The sequence below is a fragment of the Tupaia chinensis genome, unplaced genomic scaffold, assembly GCF_000334495.1.
Source record: "Tupaia chinensis unplaced genomic scaffold, TupChi_1.0 Scaffold000547_1, whole genome shotgun sequence".
NCBI lineage: Eukaryota > Metazoa > Chordata > Mammalia > Scandentia > Tupaiidae > Tupaia > Tupaia belangeri.
This window is the reverse complement of record NW_006160059.1, coordinates 1,701,276-1,719,979: the sequence shown is the minus strand read 5'-3', so window position 1 is coordinate 1,719,979 and position 18,704 is coordinate 1,701,276. Positions and strand designations below refer to the sequence as shown.

At 38.9% G+C, this 18,704-nt stretch overlaps 1 protein-coding gene across 3 annotated transcripts in view; it reads left to right on the top strand.

Annotated features, from left to right (window-relative positions):
- NBN (nibrin) overlaps positions 1 to 18,704 on the top strand; it is a 65,272-nt gene that overhangs the window by 41,473 nt on the left and 5,095 nt on the right. Inside the window, exons 11-15 of one of the 3 annotated variants that reach the window (XM_014591238.2) lie at positions 1,950 to 2,394; positions 6,419 to 6,490; positions 8,492 to 8,647; positions 11,889 to 12,002; positions 15,785 to 15,852. In XM_014591238.2, the coding sequence (XP_014446724.1) occupies positions 1,950 to 2,394; positions 6,419 to 6,490; positions 8,492 to 8,647; positions 11,889 to 12,002; positions 15,785 to 15,823 (826 nt within the window). In that variant the 3' untranslated portion in view covers positions 15,824 to 15,852. Of the gene's footprint in view, positions 1 to 1,949; positions 2,395 to 6,418; positions 6,491 to 8,491; positions 8,648 to 11,888; positions 12,003 to 15,784; positions 15,853 to 18,704 lie in introns of those variants that run through there. The other 2 variants (XM_006157551.3, XM_006157552.3) reach the window with 2 other exon arrangements.

Here is an 18,704-nt window from a genome sequence, read left to right as displayed (position 1 = left end):
CTTTCCCATACTCAGTTCCAAAATCACTTTTCTGATTGTTCCTTTGATTACCTGTCTCGCTCCTTCTAGGACCGCACTCTCTCAATTCTTTTCTTACTTTTTAGTATTTTTACTCTTTTTTCCTAGATTCTTTTCCTTTCTTTGAAAAATTCTACCTCACTTTTATTGTTTGAAAATCTTCCCCGATCTGGTTTCTTCCTTTAGCTACTGTCTTGCGTCATTTTCAGTGACTATTAAACTTCTCAGAAATGATTCTTCTGATTTCTCCCATTTCTTTCTGAACTATCTCCTAACCAGTAGTATATATCATTTTGAAATGACATCCCCAAATTAACCATTGATATGATTGCCAGCCCTGTGTCGTTTTGGTGGTAACATTTAACTCTTGGATCTTTCTCCTCCTCACCGTCTCCTCTCATTTTTAATTCTTGTTTTTTGGTGTCTTTCGTTTGTTTGTTTTTAACCTGGAGAGTGCTTGCACTAACCAGACACAGAAAGAGAGAGAGATAAAGCATCCCAATCTCTAGTAGGATCATGCTGCAGTCCCATCTTCATTTCTCCAACCTGTCAGGAGTTTGGGCGTGCACTCATATATGCCCAGCACATTATTCAAGCGGCTGTGGAAAAGATTTGTACTATGGTTGGCCATGTGGATCCAGTTTCCTTAACCACTATGCTTTAGGGCTGGCCTGGGTTTTTTGGTGTAGTTTATTTCTTTTATGAGCGAGAGAGAGACATGTACCCTTGACAGGGTCTTGCCAGGCTACAGTTCCCAAATCAGCCAGGATCACAGGCATGTGTGAGAAAACCAGCATATCCAGGTCACTCTAAGATCTGAACCTGGGCCTTCTAAGTTTCTACTGCTGTGCAGCAATGCCCTACTGCGTGCACCACTATGTTAGGGATGCGCCTGAGTTTTGTAGCTGCGACCTGAGTTCTTTGACCTCTCTGACTTTCCTCTTTGCCCTCTTTAAGGGCTTATTTTCCCCCTCTTACTGCTGTTAACACTGTGAATGCTTCAGTATATCAGCCTAACTGCTCCCTTAAGCTTCACCTCTGCTTTTCCACAGGAACTTTCTGCTTTTGTCTCTGATAATAGACCTAAATCTCTCACTGAACGTGTGTTTTTTAGTAGTTTATTATAGTCTTTGCCTCATTCTCTTCTACCTTCTCAAACCAAATTTTTGATTCTTATTTTTGGTACTTTATCATTCTCTTCCTTTCAAACTATCTGTGTTGCCAGCTCACTGATTCAAGCTCTGACCACCTAAATTATTACAAAAATCCTTGATCAATCTATTCTGACATTAAGTTAGGGTTGATAGACTATCACTGCAGTTCAAGATGACTTCAGCCAATTCCTGGAGAGCAGAAACCAAAGTCTCTGTGTCCCCTATGAGCTTCAGTCTAATTTGCATAAATAAAATGTTTAGTACCATACTTAGTGAGTGAATGATACAGTATTTTGGAGAAAACACTTAGTGACATATTCACATAACATTTGCAGTATATAGTTGATACCGTATTCTAGATTTATCAACTCTGTTTAATTATCTTGAATCTAGCTCTCATTAATCCATTAAGTTATATTTTCAGGATAATTTTTCTCTGCCTATAAATACCCTATATTATAAAGTAAGCTGATGTCTCCTAGCAACAGGTCTTCTGTATTTTTGTGTTTTTCTACCATGTCCTCCACATTGATTTATCTGCTACTACTACTTTAGCCCGAGGTTGATGAGTCCTATCGAAACAGTAGACTGTCTGAGCGTTACGTACTCTCAGCTTGTTGAAATCAACTGTTTGTTGATTCCCAATGTATCATTAGATAATAGAATTAAGGATATGTTGTGGATTAGATGGAGTCAGTGGTGAATATTGCCAGACTAAGGCATGACTTAGCTGTCTTCATTTTCTGGTTTTGTTTTCTTCTCTTTTTTGAATTTAAGGGAAAGGGACGAAGAAAATCAAGAAATGTCTTCATCTAAATCAGCAAGAATAGAAATGTCTTGTTCTCTTTTAGAACAAACACAGCCTGCTACACCCTCATTGTGGAAAAATAAGGAGCAACATCTATCTCAGAATGAATCCATGGATGAAAAATCAGATAACTTATTTACAGATACAGATTTAAAATCCAGTATGAAAAATCTGGCCAATAAATCATTTTCTACAGAAAATCTAAGATCAAAAAAAAGAAAAGATATTGATGATTTGACCATAGAAGATGAGGTGTTGGAAGAGCTTTTTAAGAACACAAAACCAGAGTTAGAAATTGAAGTGAAAGTTCAAAAACAAGAAGAAGATACTAATATTAAGAAAAGACCAAGGATGAGTATAGAAACAAATGACATTTTCAGTGATGAAACACTACCAGGAAATAGTAAAATATCTGTAAGTAACATTTTTCATAAGAATTATTGTGATTAGAAACTCAAAATATTAAGTACTTGTGGTTTTGTATTAACATTTGTTATATCTACTTGAGAAAAAAAAAAGTAACATCTTCAACACCCAGTATTAAGTATAATTCTTAGTCCTAAGTAAAAGTTAATCATAGTGACTCTTCAACAACAGAAAATAAATGATTAACAAAAATGATTATATTGAGTTGTCAGAAAAATTATGATGCATTTTTGCTTGAAAAAACAGAAAAATAGGGACCAGCGGTTAGCGTAATGACTATGTCGCTGGATTCCCATGTGGTCGACCGCAGTTTGCGTCCCGGACCTGGTGGCTTGAGACTCACGCCAGGCGCATGTGTGTGCGTGCCCAAGATCCCGAGAGGAGAATGGAGGAGAAGGGATTGCGGCGTGGCCATCCCCCCTGGGGGGTGATTTCTCACTTTCTGTCTCTCTGAATCTCTCTGTCTGTCTGGCGAGCGCACTCGCCCTATGGCAAAAACCTCTTAAAAAAAAAAAAAAACATAGAAAAATACATCATGACTTTCCTGATGATCTAATACATAGCTGTTATTAATAGAGTTCCAGATTAAGTTGAACTGCCATAAAAGGCACTTGACCATGACGGTAAATAAAGGAGATACCTTAAGAGAATAAATAGACACAGAAAGGCGAAAGAAGTTAGTAAAACAAAGTATCTCCTAAATAAATTTTTAGGATAAACATGTATAAGACCACTAGAAATTTTCATTTTGCTCTTTAATATCCTGGCTTATTTTCATAAATGTTAGTTCATGAAATTTATCATACTCACTTTGGTCTGAGGAAACAGATTATTTCCTGTTTTGTCTGTCAGTATATTGCCCTGCTGTGTAGACTAGCTGGCTCATTAGATGAGAATACAGACTTATAAAATTAAAATTTAGCTTTCTGTTCTAAATGGGTGCATTAGCTCCATTCTTGTTCATGGTTGTGGTCATCTCCTATTGGGTCATTGAAAAGTTACGATGGGTTTTTGCGTGGAAAAACACATCATGACTTTTCAGACAACCTAATATAATATTAGATTGTCAGGAAGGTCATGACATATTTTTTTGTTTTTCTATGCAAAAATGAGTCATGACTGGGACCAGCCGATGGTATAGCGGTTATATCACTGGACTCCCACATAGTTGACTGCACTTCAAGTCCTGAAGCTGGTGACTTAAAACTCACACATGGTGGGTGTGCATGCGTGCCCAAAATCCTGAAGGGAGAAGGGATTACAGTGTGTCCATCCCACTCTGGAGAGTGATTTCTCGCCTTCTGTCTCTCTGTCTCTGGCAAGCGCACATGCCTTGTAACAAAAATATCTAAAAAAAATTTTTTTTAAATTGAGTCATGACTTTCCTGACAACCCAGTAGCTACAGGTTAAGGACAGGAATAAGTGAAAAGAGAAGGATTTGTGATTAGAAGTTGCAGTTGATTTGCTGAGCAGTTGAGAACCTACTATATATGAAGTACTGTGTAAATCTACTACCACTATGAAAAAACTAAAGTGTATGTCTTTTTCAGCCTATACAGTGGCATCTTCATATACATGAGGAAATAATCATTATTTGTTACTTTTTACAAGTGAATTCTAAATGCCCTCTGTGTAACAGCTACATCAAGAGTCACCTGGTGAGCTCTTTAAAAGTATGGATTGGGACCAGCAGTTAGCGTAATGACTGTCGCTGGACTCCCATGTAGTCGACCGCAGTTCGAGTCCCTGACCCGGTGGGTTAAACTCACGCCGGGCGCGTGTGCATGCGTGCCCAAGATCCTGAGAGGAGAATGGAGGAGAGGGGATTGCAGTGTGGCCACTCCCCTGGGGGGTGATTTCTCGCTTTCTGTCTCTCTGTCTGTCTGGCGAGCGTACGCGCCCTATAGCAAAAACCTCTCAAAAAAAAAAAAGTATGGATTGGACCATTGGGTGGTTAAGGCACTGGACTCCCACTCAGCTAGCTAACTACAGTTCCGAGTTCCGAGTCCTGGACCCACAAGCTTGAAACTCACAACAGGCATGTATGTGTGTGTGTGTGTGTGTGTGTGTGTGTGTGTGCGCGTGCGCGAGCCCAAAATCTCGAGAGAATGGAGGAGAAGGATTGCAGTGTGGCCATCCCCCCTACAGGGAGATTTCCTGCTTTCCATTTCTTTGTCTCTCTTTGTCTGTCCTGTGAGCGAGCACATGCTCCCTATAGCAAAAATCTCTCTTAAAAAAAAGTATGGATTTCCAGGCCAAAGCCCCAGACATCCTCATTCAGTACGTTTCTATTTTCTTCCTAGCCATAGGTTGGTCCCTCATTGTGTTAGTTAAGGATTCCTTTGATGTCTTAAAAATTCTGAAGTCAGTGGCTTAAACAAGGTAGATAGATATTTTTTTTTTTTTTTTTTTTTTTTCCTCTATGGCACATGGCGCTGACCAGACAGAGAGAGAGAGACACAGAGAGAGAGGAAAAGTGAGAACTCACACCCCCCACACACCTCCTAGGGAGATGGACACACTGCAGTCTCTTCTCCTCCAGTCTCCCCTCAAGATTTTGGGTATGCACACACACTTGCTCAGTATGATTTTCAAACCTCAATATCTAGGACTAAAACACACAGTGGGCCATGTAGGATCCAGTACCATAATTTCCATGCCATCTCCTGGCCTGGTAGATTTTTGTTTTATTGCCTATAAAAACAAAACAAAACAATAAAAACCCAGGGGACCAGCAGATGGCGTAATAGTTATGTTGCTAGACTCCCACTAGTCAACTGTGATTCGAGTCCCGGCCCAGCAGCTTAAAACTCATGCCAGGCACATATGCATGCGTGTGTGCCCAAAATCCCAAGAGGAGAATGGAGGAGAAGGTATTGCAGCATGGCCGTATCCCCTGGATGGTGATTTCTTGCTTTATGTCTTTCTGTCGCTCTGTGTCTCTGACAAGCTCACATGCCCTAATAGTAAAAATCTCTCTTAAAAAAAAAATAATAAAAGTCCAGAAATAGGTCATTAAAGCTGCTTTTCATCGTTTTAACTTCCTAGGTGACTATCTTTCTGCTCTATGGACCTGTCCCTCCAGTCATCAAGTCTACTTTCCAGGGAACTGCAAGGTGGGGAGGGGATAGGTTAAAGGCCTTTCTAGATGAATTCCTCATCACTTTTTGTGTTTCTTTTAAGGGTTATTTAATTTAATTTTATTTATTGGTTAATTTAAATTTGACCAGAGAGGGCCAGCACACATGTGCGTGTATGTGAGAGAGAAAGTGAGAAAACGAGAAAGCGAGCCATCAGGTCTAGGACTTGAACTGCCATCAGCCATGCAGAGTCCAGGGCCCTTAACCACCATGCCACCTGCTGGCCCCATGTAATTGAAATTTTTATAAAAATGACATGTCCCCTTTTGTGTATAAGGAGATTGTAGGTTTTATTGAAAATATTAGAAAGAAATTTATGTCATGCAGTTTTGTCTAGAGCATGATCAGGTTATGTGAATATGAAAGATACTATAATTTTATGCAGGCCAGCCTCCAGTTTTTTACTATAAACACATACCTTGAAATGATATGTTTTTTCTTGGCTTAAGCATGACCAGAGGTTTTATTTTAAGCTTAAATTTAAGTAGAATTACTTTTAAATGTTTTTCTTTTTGATTGTGAAGGGAATACATGATAATATGTAAATGTGGGAAATGAAAACAGACAGGAACCATAATTAATATTTTGTTTTTTTTTTTATCTTATTTTGCCGAATTAGAATTAATGTAGTTTTATAACCATTTTTTATTTATATTATGATCATTTTCTCATATTGTTACATATGAGCTTAAATTGCTTCCAGTTTTTTGCTCTTATAGTATCTCTGTCTTCACATATTTTTATTTTCATCTCCTAATTTCTTTAGGAAAAGATACTTGAAAGTCAAATGACTATGTCATATCATGAATATCTCTATGAGTTTTAAAAAGATAACTCCTATAAACAGTATTTTTTTATTTTATTTCATCAGCAAGAAAATGAAATTAGGAAGAAATGTGAGCTCAAGAAAGAACCAGTATGGTCGAACAAAGAAGAAGTATCCGTGAGAACATTTTAATTTAATTTTTTATAATCATTTTGCCATCAGTTTCATCAGTTTTGGTCATTTGACATTCTTAGGATTTACTCTTTTTCTTTCTGTAATTTTGGTTTATTTCATGATTGTGCCTATTGTGAAATGGGTAAGATCATATTATAGCCATGAAGGAAGCCTAGGTATAATTCCTTGCTTCCTCTATTCCTTACATATGTGACCTTCAACAAGTCATTTTTTTCACTTATGATCCTCAAATCTTTTTTATAAAAATGAGGTTAACACTTTTCACACAGGGTTATTTATATAAAATTAAGTACTGGATATTGAAATATTTGTAGTGGCTTCAAAGTATTAGGCCACTGTTGTCATGGAAACCTCAGTTACATTGTGTTGTTAGGGTATGAACCTTTTCTTCCTTATCCTGTATTTTCCCCAACTGCTTTTGTTGTGGACCTGTTAATAACTTTGACGTGAGTTATATAGTTCTACACTTAAAAAGAACTAAGATGGTTAGCCTTAAGCAGCTCTAACAATGTTGATTTTAACTAACTGTTAGGTCGTTGGGAAAGTCATGACATATTTTTCGTTTTTCTATGCAAGAATGTGTCATGACTTTCCTGATGACCTAATAGATAGTAATGACACAACAGTAAATGACACAAAGCAAAGAATATCATCCAACAATTGAATGATAGCAGGGAGAATCTTTAGGCTGATTTAATAACTCTTAGTTTATATTTTTTTAGGATTACTTTAACTTTCTTTATGTATTTTTTTTTTAAATGATCAGAGAATAACAGAATGAGAGAATGAGAGTAAGATAGAGAAAGCGAGAAACCAAGCCGCCAGGTCCGGGACTCAAACTGTGGTCAACCGTGTGGGAGTCCAGCGCCCTTAACCTGCCGGCCCTCTAGTTTGGAATTTTTAAAATGGCTTGTCATTTATTGTGTCCAGAATTAGTGACCGATTTTTTTTACGTGTTAAATATTTTTTTAAAATACAAACTATTGAGAATCCAAGAAAATTTAAATACAGTAGATGAGGATTTATAGATAAATATATAATTCCAGTGAAGAATCTTAATGAAAAGCAGCAGACAGTGCTGAGATTTCATGTTAAGAAGTTATATACTGAGGCCAGCAGGTGGATAGTGGTTACATCACTGAACTCCTACATGTCTGACCGTGGTTCGAGTCAGGGGCCCAGTGGCTTCCAAACATGCTGGGCATGTGTGCATGTATGCCCAAAATTCCAGGAAGAGCATGGAGGAGAAGGGATTTCAGCATGGCTGTCCTACCAGGGTGGTGATTTCTCACTTTCCCTCTCATGGTCTCTGTCTCTCTTGCTCTCCTGGTGAGCACACATGCCTTAAGACAAAAGCCTCTAGAAAAAGAAAGTTATATACATACAAAAGAAGCTAAATTGCTTATTGAAATGTTATTTGTTAGAATAAGCTAAGAAGTTAAAAATAATGTATGGTTTTTAGCCTTTTGTCACAGATGAGTACTTTATAAATATTTCCAAAATTATAGAGTACTTGATTAAGTAATTTTCTGTTTTTGAAATAGATATTTGGGGCTACCCTTGTAGTGGTTAAGAGAGCTAGATCCCACATGGCTGACTATGGCTCAAGTCCTGGCCCTAGAAAACATGTCAGGTGCATTTGCATGCCCCAGATCCCAACAGGAGGAGAAATAGAGAAAGGATTGCACTGTAATCATGCTTTAATGGGGCACTTACTTTCTCCCTCTCTCTCTTTGTCTCTGTTTCTCTGGTGAACACACATACCTGGTAGCAATCTAAAACAAAACAAAACAAAATGTAAGAAATTGATACTTGATCTCAAATACAAAGTTCAGCTATCAATAATGAACCTCTTTTGCTGGTTCTTTTCTTTTTTTTTTTTTTTTTTTGGTATTTGAACTTTTTTCTGTAAATCTTTAAGCAACAAGTAATTTTATTTTTCCTTCTCCTTTTTCTCACTTACTCTTCATATCTCCATTTAAGAACAATGACGACCTTCATGTTGATACTGAGATGCTTCCAAGAAAGGTATTAGTGACTGAATTTAGATCCTTGGTGGTTGATAACTCTACTACCAGAAAACTATCTTTTACAAACAATGATTATGGTCAACTGAAGAATTTCAAGAAATTCAAAAAGGTAGGTATTTTTTGAGCTGTATCACAAGAGGGCAGTGTTTGAAATGTTTTTAGAAATACCATCCATCCGTGTTTTAGTGGTACTTAACGCCTACGGTATTTGAAAGCAGTAATGAAAGCAGGGTATGTTGAAAACTGATGCTATTTCTTCTGCTTAAAATGATTTTTAAGGGACCAACAGTTAGCGTAATGGCTATGTCACTGGACTCCCATGTAGTTCACCTTGGTTTGAGTCCCAGACCCGGTGGCTTAAAACTCACTCTGGGTGCGTGTGTGTGTGTGTGTGTGTGTGTGCCCAAGATCCCGAGAGGAGAATGGAGGAGAAAGGATTGTGGTGTGGCCATCCCCCCAGGGGGTGATTTCTCACTTTCTGTCTCTCTGTCTCTGTCTGTCTGGCAAACACACACGCCCTATAGCAAAAACCTCTCCAAAAAAATGATTTTTAAGAGTACTTTTTTAAAAAGTACCCTAGAGAGGACATGATTTGACAGTTTATGAATATATTAAACACACCAAAACACCAATAATAAAACAGATTTCATCAAGATTGAATTTTTTTTCCATTTCTTGCTTTTTTTTTATTTATAATTATGTCTGGCATACTTAGGGAGGCCTCTGGATGCAAATCCAGAACCTTCCCATATGGGCTAACCTTACAGAGCATCACATCTTAAGGCTGCATCATTGTCCAGTTGCCTAGCTCCATTTTTCAATAACATATTGCTTAGAAAAAGATTTCACCTGTACTTCCGATACAGTATTGAACTTACCTTCATGTTAGGAAAAAGCAGTTAAGTTGCTCTTCATTGATGGTTATTCTCTTTGGGGAGCTAAGCAAATCTCTTTGGATTACTCAAAAATGTTTGCTATCCTGTAATCCTGTTTTTTTTTCTTTTTTAATATTATATTACCTAACACTCATTCCCTGAGCATCATCACAACATTCTAAATGTAGTTTCCCATCTAGGACAAACTACATAGTGACTTAATCAAGCATGTTATCATCAATAATATTCCATTTCTACTTTCATACCATGTATACATACATATATGTTTTTTATCCTATCTTTGACCCTCTGCCCTTTCCCCCTCTCCCATTACACTATCTCTGCTATATACAGTTGTCTTCCAGGGGAACCATTGAAAATGTGATACCTGTAAGTAAAGGGAGAAGGGCCACAAGTTTAAAGTTTTCAACAATAGGGATCATAGATTCCATTGAATGTTGGATCAAGGGTGGGTCTCATGCGGATCCGCCATTGTAGGAATGGTGCCGTGGGGCTCTACAGCGTGAGCTATCCTCGGGTATCTGGCTTCCTCAAGAATGGTAGAGTAGTTCCTGTTCTTCCCTGAGGCAATGTAGGGCTGGTAACCATCATCTTCTCACTGTCCATAGGCAGAGAAATTCTCCGGTATCTGGCTTCCTCAAGAATGGTAGAGTAGTTCCTGTTCTTCCCTGAGGCAATGCAGGGCTGGTAACCATCATCTTCTCAAGTTGCAAGTGGCGTAATGGCTATGTCACTGGACTCCCACATAGTCGACCGGGGTTCAAGTCCCGGACCTGGTGGCTTGAGACTCACGCTGGGCGCGTGTGTGTGCGTGCCCAAGATCCCGAGAGGAGAATGGAGGAGAAGGGATTGCGACGTGGTCAACCCCCTGGGGGGTGATTTCTCACTTTCTGTCTCTCTGTCTCTCTCTGTCTGCCCAGCGCACGTGCCCTATAGCAAAAACCTCTCCCCAAAAAAAGGAAATAAAAAATAATGAAGACTTAATTTAAAATGTCCTCTCCACTTCATATATTGAAATTCAGATTTCATTAATATTAAGAATTCATTGCTTATTTTCTAAATATAATATTAGCAATGTGTTTGATGGGCATTTTTACATAAAATTTTCTTCTTTTTATACCTCTTTGCCAGGACCTGCTTGGCAGAACACATTTTTCTGAGTGGGGGTGCTGTGGATTAGAAATAAACATAAAAATAAACACACAAGGACATACAAGTATAGAAAAGCTAAGAATAGGTGGGCCTGACTTATAAAAAGTGGCCACCTGGAACCAGCCTCAGGTTTTTTATCTTATAGGGCAGAAAAGGGGAGAAGAGGAAATGGAGTGCAAAGCCGGTTGTTGTCAGATATTAATCAGCAGGTGATGCCATGACTGGCCTTGTGATTTCTCTGATCTTTTGTGACTTTGTTTAGCCTGGTACTAAGTTGAGTATAGGTAACAGCACATAGCTGGCATATTCATGTGTTAATTGCCTTTATTGCTATGCAAATGAAGTTCACAGAACTGATTTTCTGCCCCTGTCTGAACATCACCATGTTACTTTAGAATGGTTCAGAATTTATTTTTTTTAAACTATTTTATTTAACTTTATTTATTCATTCACTTATTTATTTCAGTTTGACCAGAGAGGGGGAGAGAGAGAGAGAGCAAGAGCAAGCTGCCAGGTCTGGAACTTGAACCGCAGTCAGCCATGTGGGAGTCCAGCACCCTTAACCACCAAGCCACTTGCCAGCCCCGGTTCAGAATTTATAAGAACTATAAATTGTTGCCTTTTCAAAATCTGCTAGGGATATATAAACTAGAAAATTTTGAAAAGACTTAATCTTTTATCAGTACTAGACAAGGCTTCAACTTTTAGTTTTATTTATTTGTTTTATTTTACCACAGAGCATGTGCACTACCGGAGAGACACAGGGTGGGAGAGGGAAGGGAGAGAGCACCCCTTCCCCGTGGGAAATGGTCACACCATAATCCCTTCTTCTCTACTTTTCCAGCCTTTTGGGATTTGGGGTTCATGTACCAGCATGTTTTTCAAGCCAAGACTCAAACTGTGGGGTCAGCCAAGTGGGATCTGGCTATTGAGTTAGCCTATTTTGACATCGTTAGAACAAAATACAGTGTTTTATATAATATATATGTGTGTGTACCTTTAGTTGCTTTAATTATTAGATAATAAGGTAAAGCCATTTTCTAATAAAAACTCCAAATTAAAAACCTTAAATTCTTCTTTGAACATAAATACCCATACATGTCTAGATCTGGACATAGTAATAGCTAGAGAAGACATGAGGACAAAAACTAATGGATCTAGCAGAGCTAGGTCTCACTTTCATTTAATGTCGTTGACACCTACACCATGCATGATTTACAATCTCTGCTTTTTAAACTTTAAAAAAAAAAATAGTCATCTTAATTTGTTAATGTTTAATCTCACTTTTGTATTATTTAACAGGTTGCATATCCTGGAGCAGGAAAACTTCCACACATCATTGGAGGATCAGATCTAATAGCACATCAAACTCGGAAGAATACAGAACTAGAAGAATGGTTAAGGCAGGAAATGGAGGTGAGTTAGCAGTGAGACCCAGACACTTGTTTAAAATGCACTTTGGTCCCTTGTGGTTTCCTTAAAACAAATTCTTCTAAAAACCAAATGTAAGATAAGTGACCTAAGGTCGTTCACTTAAGAACGTTTCTGAATTACAGAGTGCTACTAACTTGTACTTTTCCATAGCATTCTATGAGGAAAAAAAAAGTTAAAAAGAAAGTGAGACCTAAGCAAATGAATTACCCTTCTGTTCTAATGTAAGGGGGGAGGGACAGTAAGCCACAAAATCTTTAAAGAAAATTGAAGAATAATAATGAAAAGGATACTTTTATAGTCATGTGGAGGATATTACAAATTTATCAGTTAAATAGTATATAAATGGACTGACCTCTCTAAATCTGAGAATTATATTTGAACAATTCTAAAAGGTTTTCATTAGTTTTTTTTTGTTTTTTGGTTTTTGTTTTTTTTTCTATTATTATCCCTTTTCTGTTTTCTCTGTTGTCTTCTTTTGGAATTCTGTTTCCCACTTTCATTTTCATGTGTCTTCTGTTTTTGAGGGGGTTTTAGAAAGTTTGGAGAACATGAACTTAAAGTTTGATGCAAAAGAATTTTAAAATTCATGCACATTTTTTTATAATATATTTTCCATGAACTTTTTAAAGACTCCTCATATTTCTTTTGTTTTGTTTTGTTTTTGTTTGTTTGTTTTTTAGTGGGGGAGAGGTTTTTGCAATAGGGCGTGTGCTCTCGCCAAAAAGACAGACAGAAAGCGAGAAATCACCCCCCGGGGGGATGGCCACGCCACAGTTCCTTCTTCATTCTCCTCTCAAGATCTCGGGCATGCACGCACACGTGCCAGGCCTAAGTTTAAGTCACCTGGTCCAGGACTCAAACCACAGTCAACTACATGGGAATCCAGCAACAGAGCTGGTCCTGACTCTTCATATTTTATCTGTTTATTTGGTTTATGGTTTTTGTAATTTTTCTCAAATTTTCTTCTAGTTTACTACTCTATTCTACTGTGGTTAGTATTGCATAGGTCCACTGAGTTTAAACTCAACCTGTTTTACTTTTTTAATACTGGAAGTCTGTTTCATTTTGTACTTAATCTTGTGACGATATTTTTAAGCTCCTCATTTATGTTTTTTGCCTAAAGATACTGAAACCTAAGATATTTGTTGATCTGTTTCCTGCTTTTTTTTTTTTCTTTTTTTTGAGAGGTTTTCGCTATAGGGAGCATGTGCTCACCAGACAGAGAGAGACATAGAGACAGAAAGCGAGAAATCACCCCCCAGGGTGATGGTCCTGCCGCAATCCCTTCTCCTCCATTCTCCTCTTGGGATCTTGGGCATGCACGCACACGTGCCAGCGTGAGTTTTAAGCCACCGGGTCCAGGACGCGAACCGTGCTCGCCTACGTGGGAGTCTAGCGACATAGCCATTACGCTAACTGCTGGTTCCCTCCATTTCCTGCTTTTATGGTGCCTTGTTGCCAAGAATATACTTTGTGATTTTTGAATGAGAGCTAATCATTTTCCTTGGAATATGGTATGTGGAATTTTCTTGGGTTCTAAGTTCATTTCCTCCAGAAAATATATGTTTATATTTGCCAATCTTGTCCTAGTAATAGGAGATTTAAGCCTCTTGTGTTTGTTTTTTGTTTTGTTTTGTTTTGTTTTGTTTTTGGATTACACATACATATTAGTATGTGTTTGGACCAGGAGCCTGAGTAAAGCCCATCTTGTCATTACAAATCTCAAGTGAAATTTTTATTTCTTTTTTTCAACCAAATGCCAGGGCCATGACAGTCAAGTTTCTTCTCTGTTTCCTGCATTTCAAGAGTTATTTCTCTTTCATCTTTTTTGCTGTATCTTATATTACTGTCTCCATCTTGGGTTTTCTTTCATGTCATTCATATTCTATACAAACTGGAGACCATAGAGCTTAGGTGTTTCATGGTGTGCAGATACCTGCAGGGCAGGGCAAAAGCTGGCTGTGCTACTTGCTAACCTGTCAGGGTTTCTTATTTTGCTTTATTACGGTATAGTGTAATGTATGTGTATCCTTCAGCAATTCATTTAGAATGCTATTTTATTCTGCGTTATTTTTAAATTGTTTTTTCCTAAAGGGCATGTGCACTTTCCAGAGAGAGACAGAGAAAGAGAGAGAGGGAAAGTGAGAAAGCACCTTTTGGGGAATGGCCAAGCCACAATCCCTTCATTCTCCTCTTGGGATGTTGTGCATACATGTACATGTGCCCAGTATGATTTTCAAGCCACTGGGTCCAGGCTCAAACCACACAGTCAGCCATGTGGGATCCAGTCATCTTAATCACTGTGGCACCAGCTAACCTCAGGGTTATTTTTCAGGAAGGGTTATTTGGAAGGTCACTCAAAAAAATAGCATTGTTGGGCCCAGCAGGTGGCACAGTGATTAAGACGCTGAACTCCCATATGATCGACTGGGTTTCGAGTCCCAGACTCATCAGCTTGAAACTCATGCTGGGCATGTGTGTGTGTCCAAACTCTAAGAGGAGAATGGAGAAGGGCCATTCTCCCTGGAGTGTGACTTCTTGCTTTCTGTCTTTCTGTCTCTCCATCATGTGTTCATGCCCTATAGCAAAAGTCTCTCAAATAAAATAGCATTGTTGGGACCAGCAGTTGGCATAATGGCTATGTTGCTGGACTCCTATGTAGTCGACCAAGGTTCAAGTCCCAGACCCAGTAGCTTAAAACTCACACCAGGTACGTGTGTGTGCATGCCCAAGATCCAGAAAGGAGAATGGAGGAGAAGGGATGATGGCATGGCCATCCTCCCTAAGGGGTGATTTCTCGCTTTCTGTTTTTCTCTCTCTCCCTGTCTTTCTAGCGAGCACACGCACTCGATAGCAAAAACCTCTCCCAAAAAAAGCATTGTTAGGAATGTCACTCAAGATATTTACTGATAAAAAATGAAAAGATGGAAGTCGCATTCTTCCTCTTCTTTTCTTTCTTTTTTTTTAATTGACAGAATGTGCTCTCCAGAGAGAGCAAAAAAGCACTGACAGTGGGACATCACTGTGCTACAATCTTGTTGCAATATTGTAGAGACTTTGGGCACTCACGCACGTTTGACCATCATGTTTTTCAAGCCACCCAGGGCTGGCACTTGAACCATGGTTGGCCATATGGGGTCCAGCTCCTTTAACTACTAGGCTATGGAACCAGGACCCTCATTTTCTTTTTTGAAAGAATAATTGGCTTTTTAATAAAAGTACATTACAAAATACCATGTCAGTACACAAAAGAATGGAGAAATTAGAGCCTAAAGCCCTCAATTACTCATTTAAACATTAAGTAATATTATTTCATACATCTCTTTATTGAGATACAAAAGGCAGGGCACACTGGGAAGGCAAAGGAGAGGGAGAGATTGATAGAACAAAGTTTAAAATGAAAGCTTTGTTAAGTTTGGGTAAATGTTTCTTCCCTCCAAGATACTTTATTTCCTAAGACCCTTCTTAGACTAAGAGAAAAAAATATGGAACAACAACAAAAAAAAAAAAATGGAATTTTAAATCAGTGTTTTTTTAAAACTGCATATTTCCAGCTTAGATCCTATTCATTGACTCCTTGCTGTGAAGCCATTGTTTGTATTTCCTCTCACTTCTCCCCCCAACCTTATGACAGTCTTATTTTTCCTCTTTTTGGGTGACTTGCATGTCTAAGCTTGAAAGTCAAGAATAATCAGATTGCATCTCAGTACTGACCATACTTCATTGGTTTTACTTAGAATATGGTATGCTATTTTGATTTGCAGGTGCGCTTCTCTTTCATTTCAAGGAACTTTTATCTATGATGAGAGATCTTCAAATAGTTCATGGAAAATCTTTTATGAAAAAACTGCACTTTGAAATTCTGTGCACCAAAATAAACTCATATTTAAATCCCAGTTTTTTCGATGAACTTTTTTTTTTTTCTTCTTAGAGAGATTTTTGCAATAGGGCTTGTGTACTCGCTGGAAAGACAGAGAGAAAGACAGACAGAAAGCAAGAAATTGCCCCCCAGGGGGAGTAGCCACAGTCCCCTCTCCTCCATTCTTCTCTTGGGACTCTGGGCACACATGCACACGCGCCCGGTCTGAGTTCCAAGTTGCCGGGTCTGGGACTCGAACTGTGGTGGAACACGTGGGATGAACTTTCTGAAGTCTTCTTAAGGTATATCTTTAAAACAATAATTTTTATAGGGACCAACAGATGGCGTATTGGTTACATCTCTGGACTCACATGTACTCAGCCATGGTTCAAGTCCCAGACCTGGTGGCTTAAACTAACACTGGGTACATGTGCGTGTGTGCCCAAAATCTGAAGAGGAGAGTGGAGGAAAAGGGATTGCAGCATGGCCATCCCCCCCACACCAGGGTGTGTGTGTGTGTGTGATTTCTTGCAAAAAATAATAATAGTAATACTGGGGCCAGCAGATGGCATGGTGGTTGGGGGTGCTGGACTCCCACATGGCCAACCATGGTTCGAGTCCCAGACCTGGCAGATTGCTTTCTCAATTTCTCTCTCTCTCTCTCTCTCTCTCTCTCTCTCTGTCCTTCTCTGGTCAAATTAAAGTAAACAACAATACATAAATAAAATTGAATCATAATAATTTCTTTATTTTCTGTTCTTTCTCCATTTAAGACCTAACTGTCCTTTTACTGGATAACTTTTGCACTCTGCATTTTGATTGTGTCAAGAATCCATATTTCAAGTGTGTCACTTCCATTTCCCACCAGCTGTGTCACCTTGGGCAAATTACTTAACTTTATGCCTCTGTTTCATACTGCTCAGAATGAGAACCAGTAATAGTACGTCTGTTTCACAGACTTATGAGGATGAAATAAGATGCTACTTATAAAGCATTTATCATAGTGGAAACAGTTCTAGCTATTTCTAATTTAATTCATTCTGAAGGGTTGTAATTGTGGTTCTCTGTTTATTTAACATCATTCCTTTTATTTTTTTTTAATGAGTTTTTGCAACAGTGTGTGTGAGCTCACCAGAAAGAGACAGCCAGCCAGTAGGAGTGTAGAGTGAAAAATCACCCCCCCAGGAGAGATGGCTGTGCCACAGTCCCTTCTCCTCCAGTCTCCTCTTGGGGTTTTAGCACACTCGACAAGCACCTTGTGTGAATCTCAAGCCACCAGGTCTAGGACTCCAGCCATTCAGTTGGCCATGTGGGATCCAGCACCTTAATCTCCATGCTGGCCCGTCATTATTTTGTCTTCTTTCTTTCTTTCTTTCTTTTCTTTCTTTTCTTTCTTTTCTTTCTTTCTTTCTTTTCCTAGGATTTTGCCATCAAATGCTCACTGGAGAGAAACAAAGGAGGGAAAGTGAAAAATCACTCCCCAGGGAGGATGGCCACACTGTAAACAATCCCTTCTTCTACACTCTCCTTTTAGGACTTTGGGCATGCACACACATGAGCAGCACGATTTGCAGGCCACTGGGTCTGGAATTTGAACTACGTTTGGCCATGTGGGTGTCAGGTCACCTAACTACCACACCACCTGGTTTTTAAAGTTTATTTCTTCCATGAGCAAGAGAGACAGAGAGCACCCCTAACAGGGTCCTGACGTGAAATCATTCTCAGCCTCAGACAGCCCAGAATCACGAGTGTACACAAGTCCAGCATGCTGAGGGAGATCACCGGATGCAAACCTGAACCTTCTCACGTGGGTCAGTCCCACAGAACGTCTAATTTTACATTGCGACACCTTCTAGTTCCCGTTTTTTAAATGATCTAACCTCATCATTTTGTTTTCTTATTTTATTTTTTTATTCTTGGGGGTTATTTCTTACAGACTAGCTTCTTCACCTGTCTTTGCATATTTTGTTCCAGTATCTGTCTTTTTTTCCCCCTCAGTTTATGGAGAGGCTTTGCCGTTTTCTTTAACCTTCAGTAGTTTAAAGTGAGATTGCTATGTAAAACCTCATGTGCCATCTTATTCTGAGCTTACATTCTTTTTTTAAAGATTTATTTAATTTCATTTGTTATTATTTTTTTTTTCATTTGACCAGAGATATATATAGAGAGAAAGGGAAAGCGAGAAACCAAGCCACCAGGTCTGGGACTCGAACTGCTTTCGGCCATGTAGGAATCCAGCGCCCTTAACCACCACGCCACTTGCCTGCCCCCAGAGATTACATTCCGAAGCCAGCTGTGAGGCAGACATTGAGTGTAATCAGAATTACTTCTGATTTTAGCTTGCCCATAAAGAACAGAATTGTCTTGGTGCCCCACCATCTGAATGATACCACTCAAACAGTCAAAGCACACTGTGTGTCCCATTGAGTTTCTGTTGCCTGAATGAAGGAAAGGAAGGGCTCCACTAGAGCTAGGTGCAGCTTTTATGAAAGGCTGAGCTAGCTTTAGTTTGTCCCTAGGATTTGAATTAAATATCCTGTACCAGAGCACATATGCCATCCCAATAAACCTAGTGTAGTAGGTTGTTTATCTGGTTTGTCAGGGATGCCTGGAGCATATGCTTTTGAACAGTTCATGTCAGTCCTACCTCTTTACCTTCCCATGTTATTAGCCCTTCCCAGCAGCCCACCAGCAATTGTTTCCTCTGCTCAGGATGCCTTTTTGGGGACATTCATAATAATTCTTGGACTTGGCCAGTTCTCTCACACTTTTAAATTATTTTGGACAGCATTAGGAATAAGTTGCATCAGAGTCTTTTGGTTCTC